This window comes from Pan troglodytes, chromosome 6 (assembly GCF_028858775.2).
Source record: "Pan troglodytes isolate AG18354 chromosome 6, NHGRI_mPanTro3-v2.0_pri, whole genome shotgun sequence".
NCBI lineage: Eukaryota > Metazoa > Chordata > Mammalia > Primates > Hominidae > Pan > Pan troglodytes.
Window position 1 is genome coordinate 96906691 of NC_072404.2, and position 17929 is coordinate 96924619.

The following is a 17929-nucleotide window of genomic DNA, read 5'->3' on the forward strand; positions in this document are numbered from 1 at the left end:
AAGCACATGAGCCCATACCACAGGGTCTGTGTCATATTGTGCAATGTCACATTGCACTGGTTACTGTTCCTTTATTCCAAAGACTAATGCTCACTGTCTCATGTATATTCCTCCTACAGAGTAGGAGTCTATAGAGTTGTGAGGACCAAAATGAATGGAGAAGCATAGTAAAACTTATTTAGTAAACCAATTATAAAAAAAGTTTACTAAAGTTAGCAGTGCAAACTTCAGCCTTCTTGACATCTACATATGGATGTCTAATACAGACGTCACAAACTTACCATGTCTCATACAGAACTCTCCATTCTCCCCCAAGCCTGCTTCTCCAACAGGCTTCTGAATTTCATAAAGATCAACTCCAGCTGGGCATGGCAGCTCACACCTGTAATCTCAACACTTTGGGAGGCTGAGGCAGGGAGGATCACTTGAGCCCAGGAGTTCAAGACCAGACTGGGCAGCATAGGGAGAACCTGCCTCTACAAAAAATTTAAAAATTAGCTCGACATGGTGGTGCACACCTGTGGTCCCAGCTACCAGGAAGGCTGAGAAGGGAGGATTGCTTGAGCCCATGAGTTCTAGGTTATAGTGAGCTGTAATCATGCCACTGCAGTCTGGCCTGGGCTACAAAGAGAGACCCTGTCTCTTTAAAAAAAAAAAAAAAAAAATCAACTCCATTTTTTTTTCCACTGTGCAGGTAAAAGAATTTGGAGTCATCTTTAAATACCCTTTCTCTCATATCCATCATCTAATCCAACCAACACATTGTTGGCTGTACATCTAAAATATATCCAGAATTAATTATATCTTATAGCCTTTTGTATAACCAAATTAGTCTAAAACACTATCATCTCCTCCTGGATTACTGCAACAGACTCCTTCTATGCTTGCCCCCTTCGGCCTATTCACACAGTTTCTATAGTGATCCTTTCAAAATTTCAGATCATGTCACTTCTGTGTTCAAAACCCTACAGTGGTTTTCCATCTACTTCTGGATATAATGCTGACCTTAACACACTTATGACTCTTCTTTTCACTCACTTTATTCCAGCCACTCTGTCTTCTTTGCATTTTTTTTTTTTTGAGACATAGTCTTGCTTTGTCACCCAGGCTGGAGTGCAGTGGTGCAATCTCAGCTCTGCAACCTCCACCTCCTGAGTTCAAGTAATTCTCGTACCTCAGCCTCCCGAGTAGCTGGGATTACAGGCGTGCACCTATAATTACATTCTATACAACTTGATCTAAACCTTGATTTTTATTGTTTTGTTTGCTTTAGGCAAAGAAGTTTGTATTAAAACAACAATTACAAAGAGGAGCTGGTACTATGCCTTCTGAAACTATTCCAAACAATAGAAAAAGAGGGACTCCTAAGGTTTATATTTCAACGTTATAACTCTATGTGTTTCCTCATTTATAGCTTAATTTATTCTTAAAGAAGCCCCATATATTAGATAGAAGAAATGTTAGTATAGTACTATCTTACAGAAAAGATTTAAAGATAAAGATGGATAAGGTTCAAGAAGGGAAAAGACACACCAGAGATTACATGAATTTTTTCAAATTCTACATCATTTTGTGGACTTTTGCCATAAACAGTTGTAGAAGAAATTGTCACTTCAGCCAAAAATCAAAACCTGCTGGTTCAATAGTATCTAGTTATATCAAGAGATTCATACAGTAGCAAAATTTAAGTTATTAAAATTATTAAAGTTTAAAGTTATTAAAGATAAAGACTGAAGTTATTCTATTCTTGCCTTAATTTTTTAATGTGCTTTTCATTTCCTTCAACCTATATTTTAGAGGATTGTCTTCCCTCCCTTCTGTAACCATAGTGACTCTAAACTTTCTTACAGCAATTAAATACATCCTTTCTTCAGTAGCAATTACTGTTTTATGTTGATTGAGCACTTTATACTCTCTTTTCTAAATAACTATTCTATATGCATCTTGTTAATAGCATGAATAACAGCAATAGCAAATGGTTTATAAGTTATCTATATGCTCTACAGTATATAATGTTTAAATAGTTAACATGTTGCTACAAAAAGCATGTGATATATTCGTAGGTTAGATATTTATTCAACATTTTCTTAATGATGATAACTAACACCCGTAAGGAGAAAATTAGTTTCATGCTGGGGTCCAAAAGGGCCAATTAAGACAAACACCAGTAGAAAGGAGGCACGTACCCCTTTAACTTGAGCAGCATCATTGGCGAGCCTCGTAGTCAATGCTCCAGTGGTGTTTTTAGGGTCATCAAACCAACTCACATCCTGTGGCACAGAAAATGATTTTATTACCTTAAAGCTGTTTATGAGACTCTCAGCTCCAAGAGGGCAGCGATGGGGTCAGTTTTGTTTATACTTATACCCCCTGCATTTAGTACTCAGGATGTGACATTCAATACACAAGAAAGAAACTTAATATAAAAACACATAAATAGATCATTTCATTTGTCAGAAAAATTTCTGAGTGCCTACTTTCTCCTACGCATGATTTCTAAGTGTTGGACCTGTACGAACAAAAAAGACAAAGTAGCTGCTTTCATGAAGTTTAGATTCTAGAGATGGAAGGTACAAATAAAAGAAAAATTGAGCAGGGTAAGAAGAACAGAAAAGTGAGGGGAGGTGCTATTTTAGAGACTGGGGAGGGGAAACAGAAGGCCTTTCTAAGGGGACATCTGAACAGAGGCCTGAATGAAGGAAAGGATGAGAATACCTCAGGGAAAGCAGAAACAGCATGTGCAAAGACCCTGAGGCAAAGGCATACCTAATCTGTTCATACACCAGCAAGAAAGCCTTAAAGGCTGCCAGCAGCCTAAAAAGAACCTTTGTGTGAATTTGTAAAAGCCGCCCCTTTCCTCTGGACAGATTTGTGTTCTGATTTGGCTCCTCTGATCCTCCCCTCCCCTATTCTTGGGCAGTGAGCCACTGTTTATGGAGTAGACGGTGTGTTGGAAAAAGGCGGTTATAGGAGATGAGATTTGAGAGAGAGTGGGGGCCACATAGTGTATGGTCTTACAGGCGACTGTCAAGATTCCAGACTTTACCCTGAGAGCTACAGGCAGCCTTCAGCAGGTTTGGGCAGTGGGATATGATTTGATTTCTATTTTAGAAAAATGACTGTGGCTGTTTTTAGGTGAACCTACAGGATTGGGATAAAAATGGAGGTAGGGAGATCAGTTAGGAAGCTTTTGCAATGTTAACAGAAAGAGAAGAGTCAAAGATGGCTTCAAGGTTTTTAGCCCAAACAACTAGTAGAACGGAGCTGTCGCTTACTGATATGGGGGAAGAGTGGGTAAGGAATAAGGCTGGTGGGGAGGGGAAGAGTCAAAAGCTCCATTTTGGAAATGTTAAACAGTGAAACTCTTATTAGACATCCAATAGAGAGGTTGAATAAGCAGTTAGATAAATGTAGCTCAGGGCAGTATAAATGATTTGAGTCAAAAACAAATCAGCAAAAGTAATCCAGATTAAAATATAACATTCAACATAAAATAAGATTTTCTTTGTAAAACCATTTATATTTTTAAATACACAGATACTAACATGATTGTGAATTTGAAGTATGAATTTATGTGTTTTACAAATAACTGTGGTCCCTAAGAAGTTATCTAAACTGGTTATTTACATTAAAAAAGTATCTATCATTTTTCCCAAAAATATTTAAGAAAAAATAGTGCTATAATTTATTATAGTATGTATCAACTTGCTTTTCAATATTCTTAAGTGGTTAAAAGTGTCTCCACACAGGAATGTAACTTCCTTGAACACAGGGACCATTCAGGTTTGAATGCCTTACAATACTAAGTACTAGACCTTGTAAGCAGAAGGCACTTTATAAATGCTTGCCCTACTTAACAATTTATGGAGGAGACATTCCACAAACCATCAGCTCAGCTGCCAAAGTATAATGGACATAGCAGTTGGCCTGGAGGCTGGTTGGGTAATGGGAAATTTGGCCCTGGAGCAAGGTCAGTGTAGACCTAAGTGGAATCTGACTTATAAATACAGTTCGACCTGACAGTCCAAGGACAGGGTTTCCCATCAAACTGTGCTCTCTCACTTAGATTCAGTCCTGGCTCTGTCAGTCACTAGCTAGCAATTCCCATAAATACATTTTCTTTCTAAATGGTGATGGGAGGAATGGGGAAGAACTGAGGAACCAGAGACAGCTGGCAAAATGTGAATGCCCTCTAGAAAGCCTAACACACCAAACTGATGCCTCTTAGCCAGGGTTCGAGTACCCCTGGCACATCTGGGGCAGACTTCTAAAGCATCATTTTACTCAATGGCAAGTGATTAGTGATTTTTAAAATGGAAAGTTATTAGGTCACATACAAAATTTTCATGATTGTTAAAGGAACTTTCCCCTTTGAACCGGGCTGCTCTGAGTTACATTCCTCTAATTTCCTTCCCCATTTCCCCAGGAAAACATTCACACGTGTCAATGGTTAGGGTTTTGAAGCTGCAAAATGTGAGAAGCATTCCATTAAACCCATTATCAGCCAGTAACACTACAGCTTGAACTAGTATTTCAGACTAGCCTCAGAAAAGAAAATGGACAGTGAGGAATAGGACACAGGGATGAGTTTTGATTTGCGGAAAGAAAGAGTACAGAGGGCATCTCTTGGTGGGAAGAAACACTCGTGCCCTGGGTTTGCCAGGAGAAAGAAGGAAAGAGAGGAAAGGGATGAGGGGTATCAAAGATGCCTTCTGCCTGCACTGCCCACCACTGCTGAGACACAGGCTGGAGGTGAATCCACTCTGGAGGCTCTGTCTCAAACTGGTCCAGTTCCTTGTGCCCACCCAGACCTGACAGACAGGAGAGCCTCGCCTGTGCCTAGTGGGTGGTTCAACCGCATCTCTGACGTGAGACTGAGGGACAACCAATACAGGAGCTAGGCCTGGGAAACATGACAGAGCTCCCACTGTCTGAGTCCAAGGGGCACACATGGGGAGTTCTACACATCCCAGGGCACAGCCCTCGATAGACATACCTGTCTGAGCATGGATCGGAAAACCATGTATCGGAGCCGCTTGGTGAGGATCTCTCCAGCTTTGCCAAATGTGAAACCCTGTGGGCAGGAACATACCTTGTCAGGGACCCAGCCACCATTTAAATAAAAGGAGGGAGAATTGATGTCTTTGCTAAAGCAGGAGATTAGACAAAGTCAGAAAGCCTGATTTCAAGGGCTTGCTATGTTTCTGTGACTGTGTGCCATGGCACAAGGCTGTACGGGTGGTGTAGACAGAAAAGCCCACTTTACAGAAGAAACTGAGGCTTAGAGAGCCTGATAAGATCCACAGGCCACAGTTATAAGGTCACAGAGTTGGAATCTTAATCCAGATCCATGAGAATCCTAGCCAGAATGGGAATCCAGAGCCTGAGCTTTTAATTACCCACTGGACTCCCTCCCCATGTTACTAAGATGAGGAGTTGGGTGGTCTAACATCTTTAGGCATTTTGCTATCTCTAGACTTCTAAGGTCCTATAACTCATAGACTTTGTTCTCACCTGTTTTCTAGGCAAGCTAGGTTCCAGTCCCCCCAAGCACCATGATGTTATGAAGGTAGTCCTCTAACTTCTTTTGCTTCACCAATTCAAATCGTCAACATTTAAGGGACCAGCTCAAAGCCCACCTCACTCCAACTTTCTTAACCAAATTTACATTGAGCAATCTTTACCTCCTCCAAACACCTGTGGTATTAATAGTTGGTATGGCAATCCTATAAGTAGTTAGAGTGTCACATTTATTCTAGTAAGGTCAGGCTGTAAGTACTCAGTAAAGAAAGAATTCAGTCTGTTTTTTCTTTTGCACCTCTTATAATGTCCAGAAAAACATTCTATTTTTTAAAAATGTAATACATGCTTACATGTTAAATAAAGAGATCTAGTCACAGTTTTATCTTTAAAAATTACAGGTGGCTAATCATTCAATTAATAAGTGATTACCTACTACTGCCTCATGCAGGCCTGAGCACTTGGTCACATGATCCTTTTAATCATCAAGAGGCAGGTACCTGTATCCCTAGTTTACAGCTAAGGAAACAGAGGCTTAGACAGTTTACTTATGTGGCCAAGGACACAAAATCAGAAACAGGTACAAGGAGCACTTGAACCAAAACCAATACTGTCTTGCCATACCAAACAGTATTTATTTATTTATTTATTTATTTAGAGACAGAGACTCACTCTGTTGCCCAGGCTGGAGTGCAGTGGCACGATCATGGCTCACAGCAACCTCCTCCTCCTGGCCTCCTGGGTTCCTGAGACATTTCCTGCTTCAGCCTCCTGAGTAGCTGAGACTACAGGTGTGGACCACCACACCCTGTTAATTTTTGTATTTTTAGCGGAGACAGAGTTCCGCCATGTTGGCCAGTCTGGTCTCAAACTCCTGACCTCAGGTGATCCACTCACCTCGGCCTCCCAAAGTGCTGGGATTACAGGCATAAGCCACCACACCTGGCCCTCATACTAAACTTTTAGAGTGCTTAATTCCTTGCCATTTCATTTCAGCCAAATGATTTTCAAGCTGTAAAAATCTGACTCTTTACAAATGTTTCCTACATTTTTTGTTGGAGGATTGACATTCTTCCATCACTGAAATGATTCTTTCTCCTTGAACAAAAGTTGAATGATAAACTCTTCAAACCCTTTTTAAACCCATGTGACCCGCTTATGGGGTTTTGTTTGTTTTTTGTTGCTTTTAGAACACGGGAAGACATTTCTTTGAGTATTTACATTTACTGGCAATACTTATATCCAAACTTACATCCAGGGCTCCCCCACACCCCATATTTAAGTCCCTGCCTTTCGCCTCCAATCATCATATCAGGCCAAACACTCTGTTCCCCCTGGTTTCATTGTGGGAGGTAAGGGTGGAGAGGAGAAGGTAGGTAAGGGTGGAGAGGAGAAGGTAAGCAAGGGAGCCAGAGGAGGCAAACATCTTTTTTCGCTATGTCAGAAAAACTTGGCTGTTAGTAGCCATGTTAATAGAGAAGTTCTACTAAAAGGCCAATTACACTGATGTTTATAAATCCCCCCAGTTGAATAATGATGCATTTCTCAAAATGAATATAGTGAAAATGGAAACATTTACCTGAAGGAAAAATGTAATAAAAGAAATAATTCCAAGGACTAGAAACAATAGTGAAAACAAGTTACTATTCTGTCGTTTTGTTTCAGGATCATCAATTCTTGTAAAAACCTGTGAGAAAACATTTAAAGGATTTTTAGTTCAATCAGTGAAGAACCCATCCTGGACCTGACCCATTTCCCATCTGGCCCAGTATTCAGGGGTCAGGAGAGCCTTAGTACGCTGGAAATTGGGGTTGGCTTTCCTATTGCCAGCCTTAAAGGTGTCTGCATTCTCCCTTCTGTGGAGGCCAAGGATAGGTCTATCATTCATAAATTGATCCAGTATTTTTTCTGTTCGGATTCCCTCTTGGAGTCATGAGTGCCACCTCAACTGTGTAAAGTTGAAATCAGAACAAATACTCTCCTCTTCCCTTGGTGGGGAACTACATTTATGGCAGTTCATTGCTTTACTATTTGGACATTTCAAACTGTCCCAAGGTGTCTGGGGAAAACCTGATGTGGTTTTTTGGTGAACCACAGAGTGGTGGTCATTCACTCAGCCCAGGCCTTTCAAAATGAAAGGAATTTCCTTGAGCCTGCCTTCTTGGTAGGATGGCCAGTTAAGAGAGCCAGTTGGAAACTACAGCTACCTGACCTAGCACCATACCTGAAATTTTTTCCAGAGATAGTTATAAGGGCTAATAGGATGTTTTGGACTCAAGGAACACAGAGAATAACCATTCCTCAGGGAAAGAAAACACGTATCTCCCTTCACAGTGGGCCAAAATCAGTCTTGTAAGATAGTAACATTCCTAGCCCAGGACAGACAACTTTATCCTTCATAAAAAAAAAAACAAATAAAAACAACAACAAGGATTTTTGAAGAGATTAAATAATTTTTTTTGACTAGTCAGTCCAACAAAAATAATAACAATTACCAAATTCTTACTCTATGCCAGGCATTATTCTAAGCAAATTCATATATACTATTCCTCTAATCCTGGCAACCAACTCCAGAAGTATGATTTATTATCATCACGGTTTTACACAGATAGAAACTGAAGTACAGAGAAGGTAATTAATTTGCTCAAGTTAACACAGCCAGCAAGGGATGACTCAAGGATATAAATCCAGGCAATCCGATGCAGAGCCCACTATCTTCAATGAGGCAGATGTCTGGTTGCCTACTCAACATCTAAGAGCTAATATCCCAGCCCTGGGTCACTTACCTCCAGACTTATTGTTATATGAAGAATGAGAAAAGTATAAAATCATAAGTTGAGGTTTTGTTACAACCAAACCCATTCCTAACTTAACCATTTCCTTTTTTTTTTTCTCTGATGACATCACAGTCTACCCCCCGCCAACCCCCAAAACCTGCAAGACACATGTTAGTGCAAGGCTCAGCAAACTATGGGCCACTGGCCAAATGTTTATATAAAGTTTTAATGGAACACAGTCGTGTTCATTCATTTCCACATTGCCGTTGTGTACTACTAGGTCAGAGTTGAGTATCTGCAACAGAAATCATGTGGCATGCAAAGCCTAAAATATTTACCATCTTACTGTTAATAGAAAAAGTTTGCTGACTCCTGCCCTGGACCATATACTCTACAGAATCAGACATTTGATCACATTCTCAGAATTTTTTCAACTACTAGAAAAATATCTGGCACAGAGCAGACACAAAAAATAATTCTAGAGGCCAGGCATGGCAGCTCATGCCAGTAATCCAGCACTTTGGGAGGCCGAGGCAGGTGGATCACTTGAGGTTAGGAGTTCGAGACCACCCTGGCCAACATGGTGAAGTCCTATCTCTACTAAAAATACAAAAATTAGCCAGGCGTGGTGGTGCAGGCCTATAATCCCAGCTACACAGGAAGCTGAGGCAGGAGAATCGCTTGAACCCAGGAGGCAGAGGCTGCAGTGAGCCGAGTTCGCACCACTGCACTCTAGCCTGGGCGAGAGTGAGCGAGACTCAAAAAATAATAACAATTCTTGAATAAAATATTTAATATTAAGCATGAATGTCATTAAACATGAATTCATGAATGAATATATTAAACTGAAATAAGCTAACCAGGCATGAGTAGACCTGAATAGTCATATATATTTTGTAGAATCAAAAGTCAGTGTTTAGCTTATGCTTCTTGTGGTGATCAATCTCTTTCTCCACAATGTTTTCAGCAGTTATGGCAAGGGTGTCCTCAGCTTGATGTTTGGACATATGTCACTAAACAGAGAGCATTCCTTTCAGATTGTAACTTTATTGTTGAAAATGCCACCATTAAGATGAGGTGGAACTAACACATGTCAACCTCAATCTTTAGGAAGCCATTCCTATTTGTTTTAATCTTAGCAAGTGGGATGAAAATTACATCTTACAAAAGAAGCATGCTAGGCTTACTCATGTCCTGGAAAGTATGTATGTTAGAGAACAGTGCATTCTCAAGCCAGCCTGACAAACATTTGAGGAACTCTCTTTGCACATTGGTGAAATGAAAGTTCACAAGATTTGTTCAGAGCCAAATGTTGGCAGGTATGAGAAAGTCATCTCATCACTTTCATTGACTATTTCAGGAAGCTGGTCTTTAGTTGCCCAGGTTAGAAACCAACTGTGATGACAAAGGAAGGTTCACAAAGTTAGCTCTCCTATCACAAACCAGACTGCTATTCTTACATCTACAAGCCAATTAGTTTCATATGGAGATACATGGATTTTGTTGCTTTTGTATCCCAGTTCAGACACAAGCACTTTATTCGTTCATTCTTCTGTCAGGATTCACAAGTAAATCACACAAATGGGCATCACACTTACCCCTATAATCTTTGAAAATATTATTGCAAATGCTGGTTGCAGGCCTCCATTTATAATGGCACAAAATACACCAACAACAAAATAAGGCCATTCAGTTAAATTTAGCTTCATAATCCTCCAAAAGGAAACTGGAGGTATACTTTCATCCTAGAAAACACAAATTATTACAACAGGCTAGTTAAAAACTTTTATATGTACAATTCTTACATACGCACAAAAATTTGTAAAGGAATATATCCTATCCTTATTCCTTATCAATGAATAAGTGATGACAATTTTGCTTTAAAAAATGTCATAGTGATTATTATTTAGCTTCAAAAAAATGCTGACAGATTTTGCTACAACACTCCTTTATTTTTTAAAAAATAAATGATGTTTCCACAAACACTTACTTTTATTTGGTACTCAGAACCTGACAAGAGTATTTATAAGCAGGAGTAAACAGAATGGAAATTTTGATATTTGAAGACCCGCTATAGTCTCTTTACACTATAAATTTTAATTATAAAATTCTGCTGTGTAAATTAACACTCTTAAATTCTAACCTGATTCTAAAATGTTGACATTCTGGGGGATAGGACAGGAGGATTCTGGATAACCTTCCTTGTTCCCACTCCTACCGTAGCCCTAGCCCACCAAACTAGGGAACCACAGTTAGTGAGATTAAAACAAACTCCGCATCTCCCTTCATACCAGAGCCTCTTTGGTACTAAGCTTTCTGTCTTGGGCTTGTGATCCACGGACACTCCTACGAGTTGATCTTTTTCTTATTAGACTGGATCTTGAATCATTTGAAGACATTTCCAAGGCATCAATTTCACTTTTGGATTCATCAGCTGCATTTTCTAATTCAACTTCATTTCCTGCTGTCTAAAATAAATAAGAAATATGCAAAAGCTCATTAGGCTGTGTGTTAACCAATGAAAGCTAATCACTGAATGTCAGCTATCAAGGAAAACAGTAATTTGTTTAGTAACTGCAGAAAAGGATAAAGCTAATCTGCTGTGTTGTTTTATGTGTGTCTGTGTGTGTGTGTGTGTGTCTGTGTGTGTCTGTGTGTGTGTGTGATATTTGAAAACGAAAACCACCAAAGAAGAATTCCCACTGCATATACTGAAATAATCTGGCATTCATTCCATGTATCTTATCTTCTCACGCCATTTTTTGTGGGTGTTTTGACTCAATCAAGTTTACTCTGGATCAGTGCTTTCAACAGAAATATGGCGCAAGCCATGCTATGAGCCATGTTATTTTAAATTTTCTAGAAGCCATGTTAACAAATGTAAAAAGAAAGAAGTGAAATTAATTTTAATTATATATTTTATTTCACCTAATATATCCAATATATTATTGATATCCCATGATATCATTTCAACATGTAATCAATATAAAAATTGAGATATTTTGCATTTTTTGTACTAAGTCTTCAGAACAAGATGTGCACACTCTACTTAAAACATTCCAATTCAGATTCACTACCGTTTAAATGCTGTACAGGCACATGTGGCTACTGACTACTATAACGGATAACTCACCTTGAAACCTTTTAATTTTTTTATCTGTTTATCCTTCTTTATTTTCCCCTCTTTCAAGAGAGAAAAAAAATCTTAAACACTGGTCTCATCCTGAATCCCCCAGGTGTTGTTTCCTACTTTGTAAGGTAATCAAATCAAATAATATTTATTTTTAGCATTAAACGCAAAATCAGTTTATCACTGAGATGACTTAGGAAAATTCTGAAGTTAAACTATACCTGCATTGTGACAAGTTTGAAGTAAATGCCTTTCTCTTTCATGAGTTCATCATGATTTCCTTTCTCCACAATGACTCCATCATCGAAACCAGCGATGACGTCAGCATTACGAACTGTAGACAAACGATGAGCTATCACAATGGTGGTCCGACCTTTTCTGGCCTAAAGAGAGAGAAATTTGGTTTTTGAATACATTAACAATTACCTGAAGAAACTTAACCGTTCAACATATATTTACTGAACCAATGCTGTGGGCATTGTAAAACCATCAAATCTATATAAGATAGCCTCTGACTTCAATAAATGTATAGACAATTGACAATAGTTAAAAATGATGTTTCCTTGTAATAAATACAAACACAAATATAACAGTCACATATTAATATTATGTAAGCCCCCAAATATTTTATTTAACCTAAATTTGCAGTAATAATCAGGGGCTTGGGCCGGGCGTGGTGGCTCACGCCTGTAATCCCAGCACTTTGGGAGGCCAAGGTGGGTGGATCACAAGGTCAGGAGATCAAGACCATCCTGGCTAACACAGTGAAACCCCATCTCTACTAAAAATACAAAAAATTAGCTGGGCATGGTGGCGGGTGCCTGTAGTCCCCGCTACTTGGGAGGTGGAGCTTGCAGTGAGCCAAGATCACACCACTGCACTCCAGCCTGGGTGACAGAGTGAGACTCCATCTCAAAAATAAAAAATAAAAAATAAAAAATAAATAATAATCAGGGGCTTGTACAAACCAACAAATTCCTACAGCCCAGGCGTTGGCCAATCAAAACAAACACAGGCCATTGTGCTGTACTGATACACACCGGCAAGTAATCAGCCCTAGGAATTATAATATCCTATCCCGCATGACCCCCTGGATGAACAAGACAGACAATAAATGTGAGGCAGCAAAGTCCAGACCTCAGTGTCACACTGACCTGAAATAAATTTATGAATTTATTTTATCCAATAAAATATTTTATCCAAGGAAACTGTGTGAGACTCAATTTATTCATATGTAAAATGGGGATAATAATAGTATTTACTTCTTAGTGTAGTTGTGATGACTAAATAAAATAAAGCACATAAAGTACTCAACACTGGGCCTTATCCATAGTTAGTGATACTTATTCCTAGGTTGAAGAATTATGGAAAAATTGAAGAGTCACGTAAGTCTCTTTTATTTTCATAAAGGAACAGAGCCAGATATCCAGGCCTTGTCTGAGACTTCTCTAACCTTTGTAACTTTCCCAATGCTCATAATTTTTGTTACTCTATATTTCTCTCTAGTAACTAGCAATACAATTCTCAAAACCACACAACATTTTCAGGATCCATAGGATAAGTAGAAGTGGAAAACTTCAAAAAGAAAAAATACACAAGGAAAAATTAGGTGGTAGAAACTAGAAAATACAGAAGAAAATAGATCAATTTTTGTATCTTTTTAAGAAAAAAGGGGTATGTGGAATTTCCCCTCAAAATTTACACCCTAAAGTATTTTAAAATATAATCCTCTAAAATTGTTTTTATTTATAATTTAATACATAGTTTCACTATAGATTAATAAGGAAACACAGATAAGCAAACCAGTAAGCGGTGGCTCACTCCTATAATTCCAGCACTTTGGGAGGCTGAGGCGGGAGGATTGCTTGAGCCCAGGAGTCTGAGACCAGTCGGGGCAAGATAGTGAGACCTCATCTCTACAAATATATCAAAAAATAGCTGGGGGCTGGGCACGGTAGCTCACGCGTGTAATCCCAGCACTTTGGGAGGCCGAGGCAGGTGGATCACCTGAGGTCAGGAGTTCAAGACCAGCGTGGGCCACATGACGAAACCCTGTCTTTACTAAAAATACAAAAATTAGCCAGGTGTGGCGGTGCATGCCTGTAATCCTAGCTACTCAGGAGGCTGAGGCAGGAGGCAGAGGTTGCAGTGAGCCAAGATTGTCCCACTGCACTCCAGCCTGGGCGACAGAGCGAGACTCCATCTCAAAAAAAAAAAAAAAACAAAAACCTTGGCATGGTGGCACACACCTGTGGTCCCAGCTACTTGTGAGGCTGAGGTGGAAGGATCACTTGAGACTGGGTAGCAGAGGTTGTAGTGGCCATGATGGCACAACTGCACTTCAGCCTGGTGACAGAGTGAGAGAAGAAACAAGAAAAGAAAAGATAAGATAAGAAAAGAAAAGACAGGAGAGGAGAGGAAGAGAAGAGAAGAGAAGAGAAAAAAGAAAAGGGAGGGGAGGGGATGGGAGGGGAGGGAAGGGGAGGGAAGGGAAGGGAAGGGAAAGGAAGGGAAGGGAAGGGAAAGGAAGGGAAGGGAAGGGAAAGGAAGGGAAGGGAAGGGAAAGGAAGGGAAGGGAAGGGAAAGGAAGGGAAGGGAAGGGAAAGGAAGGGAAGGGAAGGGAAAGGAAGGGAAGGGAAGGGAAAGAAAGGGAAGGGAAGGGAAGGGAAAGGAAATGAAAGGAAGGGAAGGTCAGGAAAGAAAGGAAAGGAAGAGGAAGAGCAAGAGAGGGAGGGATTGAGGGAGGGAGGGAAGGAAGGAAGGAAGGAAGGAAGGAAATAAAGAAAGAAAAAGAAAAACACAGAGGTGAAATCACAGATTAAGCAAAATGAGGGGAAAAATAGTAACCAGAATCCCATCTGCCTCTATTTTGGTTCACAGAATGTTTAGTAAGCTGCTTTTTTTCTCTCTCAAAAATTTATTAAGCACATTGACAGGATGTTAAGGAACATTCAAGTGTTGTTTTATTAGAGACAGGGAGAGTTGAAACAAATATGAGTTCATCTTTGAATTCTACTGTGACATCTCAACTTGGAACACCTTTGGTTATAATGTCTCCATCTCCACATTCTCGGTCCTCACAGAATTATCCCCGTTACTATCACGTGCTGGAGATCAAATGCACAGTGCCCGGCACACGGCAAACACTCAAATGCTATTTGGTGAATGAGTCATATGGACTCCAGAATTGCAGGACAGTCAAACTCTGTTGATAGTCAATAACCTGTCATGGCTTAGGTAGGTTTTCAGTATCACAGGCTATCTGCCCCTTTCCTGGAAATAAGAGGTTTCTTATTTCCCATAGAGTCTTCAAGTGGCATTCAACACCTTGAAAATTATATACGGACCTTCAGGTTGTATTTTTCTCTTCTTGGCAATATTACAAACTCTCAAAACCTAAATAACAGGGTTATTCACATAGTCAAGTTTTGAAGATCACAATGAAGATGAACTTTCACATGTGTCTATATTTCTATTTTTTAATTTAAAAGATTAGCAAGTGTCTTCAAATGAAAATGTATTCATCAACATTTAAAATAAGATCAGAGAAATAAATAGAAATTGAACAATAAAACAAACAAATAGAAAAAGATTTCAAAGAGGCCCAATGCTTTTATTTTAATAGCTGAAGGAATCACCTAGAAGCTATCAGAAATTTCCTTTTCTAAGACCAATATTAACAAGAATTAGTAGTAGAATGTTCTTATGCTTATAAATCAGGTTGGTTTGAACTAAGCCTCACTGACCTTATCCAGAGCCACCTGAACCACTGCTTCGCTTTCTGTGTCCAAGGCTGACGTGGCCTCATCCAGCAGGAGGATCTTGGGGTTGCGAACCAGGGCACGTGCAATGGCGATCCTCTGCTTCTGCCCACCACTCAACTGGGCCCCTCTCTCTCCAACCAGGGTGTCAAATTTCTACCACAGAAAACCCAGAATGATTTAGCATAAGGACAAGCTATCTCAGCTCATATTTTAAATTGGTAAGGAATCCTATACACAGCCCAAGTCTCACAAGTAATACAGGTCCAGTTCTTTAAATCTTATTTAACACAATAACCAACCTCAGTTTTTAAAAATGTATCTACGACCAGTTGATACTGCTAGAGCTTTCAAATCTGAAGTAATCTTACTTTCCCTTCTTAGGATTTCCCTTCCTCCGATTTATAGTAGTTTCCTAACTTCCTGCATAGTAGGCCTGCATTTTATTTTTTGCACCTCTAGAAAGGCAAAGGGCAAGGACAACTTACATGAGGCAGTTTCATGATAAAGTCATAGGCATTGGCTTCCTTGACAGCTTTCTCAATCTCATCCATGGTGACATTTTCACGGCCATAGCGAATGTTTTCAGCTATCGTGGTGGCAAACAATACAGGTTCCTGACTCACCACACCAATGATTTCCCGTAGAAACCTTACGTTTATGGTCCTAATATCCTGTCCATCAACACTGACCTGGAATAAAAAGTAAGTGTGACTTTCATACATTTGTAATTGAAAGGGCAACATCAGAAAGATGTGCAATGTGACTGCTGATCACCGCAGGGTCTAGCTCAGCATGGGTCATCTCACCATCCCCTCTGTGGGGTCATAGAGCCTCTGCATCAGCTGGACTGTTGTGCTCTTCCCACAGCCACTGTTTCCAACCAGGGCCACCGTCTGCCCACTCTGCACCTTCAGGTTCAGGCCCTTCAAGATCTACCAGGACGAGTGAGAAAAAAACTTCAAGGCAATTCACAGACACAGGATATAGGAACTGACTGTTCACTAGGTTTAAATATACATGCACTTTTTTATAATCTCTACAAGAAAACATCAGAAACTCTTCATTCAATAGATTAATTGTTGATTAATCATTTATCACTGTACCTTAACTTGTTTTCGAGATGGGTAACTGAAGTGAACATTTCTGAATTCCAAATTTCCCTTAATATTATCTGGTTTGTGCCCACTCTTCGAATAGCTGTCAATACTTGGCTTCTAAACAGAATCAAATTTTAAGAGATTACTAGGTTACAATAACTACTTTTAGTGATATTTTGTGGAGAGCTGGATAAAGTGACAAAGAAATTGACTTAACTGGACAATCTTTTAGATAGGTGGATAGATGGCCAACTCAGACTTACATTATCAATTATCTTGAAGATTTCATAAGCTGCTCCTCTTGCATTTGCAAATGCTTCAATGCTTGGAGATGCCTGTCCAACACTAAAAGCCCCAATTAATACAGAAAAGAATACCTGAGGAATGTGAAGAAAAACCATCAGGCTACTGAGATAGTGATAGCAATTTTTTTTCATACTTCTTCTGTCTTTTTCTAACATAGGTAATTAAAATTTAAAATGGCGAGGCAACATATAAATACTAGGTGTTAAAAATATTTTAAAAGTTTGTAACTAACAGTACATTTAATTCCTTTTTTCATTTTTTTTCCTTTTTAAGAGACAGGGTCTCATTCTGTCACCCAGGATGGAGTGCAGTGGTGCAATCATAGCTCGTCATAACCTCTACCTCCTGGGCTCAAGCAATCCTCCTGCCTCAGTCTCCCAAGTAGCTAGGACTACAAGCATGCACCATCACACCTGACTAATTTTTTTTATTTTTTCTAGAGACAGGGTCTCGCTACGTGTCCCAGCCTGGTCTCCTGGCCTCAAGCAATCCTCCTGCCTCAGCCTGCAAAAGTGCTGGGATCACAGGCATGGGCCACCACACCCAGCCAAGAGTAAATTTCAAATGTGTCACCTCAAAAGGTGTCAAGTGAGGTGATAGATATGTTAATTAGCTTGCTCTGATCACTCCACATTTTGTGTGTATGTGTGTGTATACATAAACATCACATTGTATTCCGTAAGTGTAATGCAATTATGATTTGTCAATTAAAAATAGCATAAAATTTTTTTAAAAAAATTTTAAGACAAGGTCTTGCTTTGTTGCCCAGCCTGGACTGCAGTGGTGCAATCTTGGCTCACTGCAACTTCAACCTCTGGGTTCAGACAACCCTCTCACCTTAGTCTCCGAAGTAGCTGGGACTACAGACAAGTGCCACCATATCTGGCTAATTAAAAAAAAAAATTATAGAGATGAGATCTCACTATGTTGCCCATACTAAAAATATTTTGGAAATATAAATACTTTTCAATTTAGAATGCAGAATTAGTCTTACTTGCTCAATAAACAATGATTTAAATTTCACAGGGCTAGAATATTAATAGGATATTTTTATATTTCTTCAATGTCTAGTTTTTTTTTTATTTAGATCATCAGTAAGGTAAAGTGGAAATAAATGCTAGCAGAGGAGTCAGAAGACCCAGTTCTGAATCCTAAATTAGTAATAACTAGTTATATGTTGTTAGGCCATTCTCTTAGAATCTTTGGCTTCAATTTCTTCATTGGCAAAAACAGGCAAGATTCTATCTGTTCTCCCTACCCAGCAATCATAGAGATGTTCTATCATGATAAAACAGCATATATGAACATTTTTTGTTAATTATAAAGCACACACAC

General features: G+C 39.4%; 1 protein-coding gene across 6 annotated transcripts in view; it reads right to left on the bottom strand.

Annotated features, from left to right (window-relative positions):
• ABCB1 (ATP binding cassette subfamily B member 1) overlaps positions 1 to 17929 on the bottom strand; it is a 98956-nt gene that overhangs the window by 30391 nt on the left and 50636 nt on the right. For 5 of the 6 annotated variants that reach the window (XR_010158572.1, XM_009453497.5, XM_063814645.1 and 2 more), the window contains 11 exons: positions 16552 to 16665; positions 16295 to 16405; positions 15998 to 16123; positions 15677 to 15880; positions 15174 to 15344; positions 11649 to 11810; positions 10589 to 10765; positions 9896 to 10042; positions 7100 to 7207; positions 4997 to 5074; positions 2187 to 2270 (listed from right to left, as the gene is read on the bottom strand). Coding sequence is in view for 5 of the 6 variants with exons in the window: in XM_009453497.5 (XP_009451772.3) it covers positions 2187 to 2270; positions 4997 to 5074; positions 7100 to 7207; positions 9896 to 10042; positions 10589 to 10765; positions 11649 to 11810; positions 15174 to 15344; positions 15677 to 15880; positions 15998 to 16123; positions 16295 to 16405; positions 16552 to 16665 (1482 nt within the window). In the remaining variant the exon portion in view is untranslated. Of the gene's footprint in view, positions 1 to 2186; positions 2271 to 4996; positions 5075 to 7099; positions 7208 to 7744; positions 7915 to 9895; positions 10043 to 10588; positions 10766 to 11648; positions 11811 to 15173; positions 15345 to 15676; positions 15881 to 15997; positions 16124 to 16294; positions 16406 to 16551; positions 16666 to 17929 lie in introns of those variants that run through there. The other variant, XM_054655907.2, reaches the window with a different exon arrangement.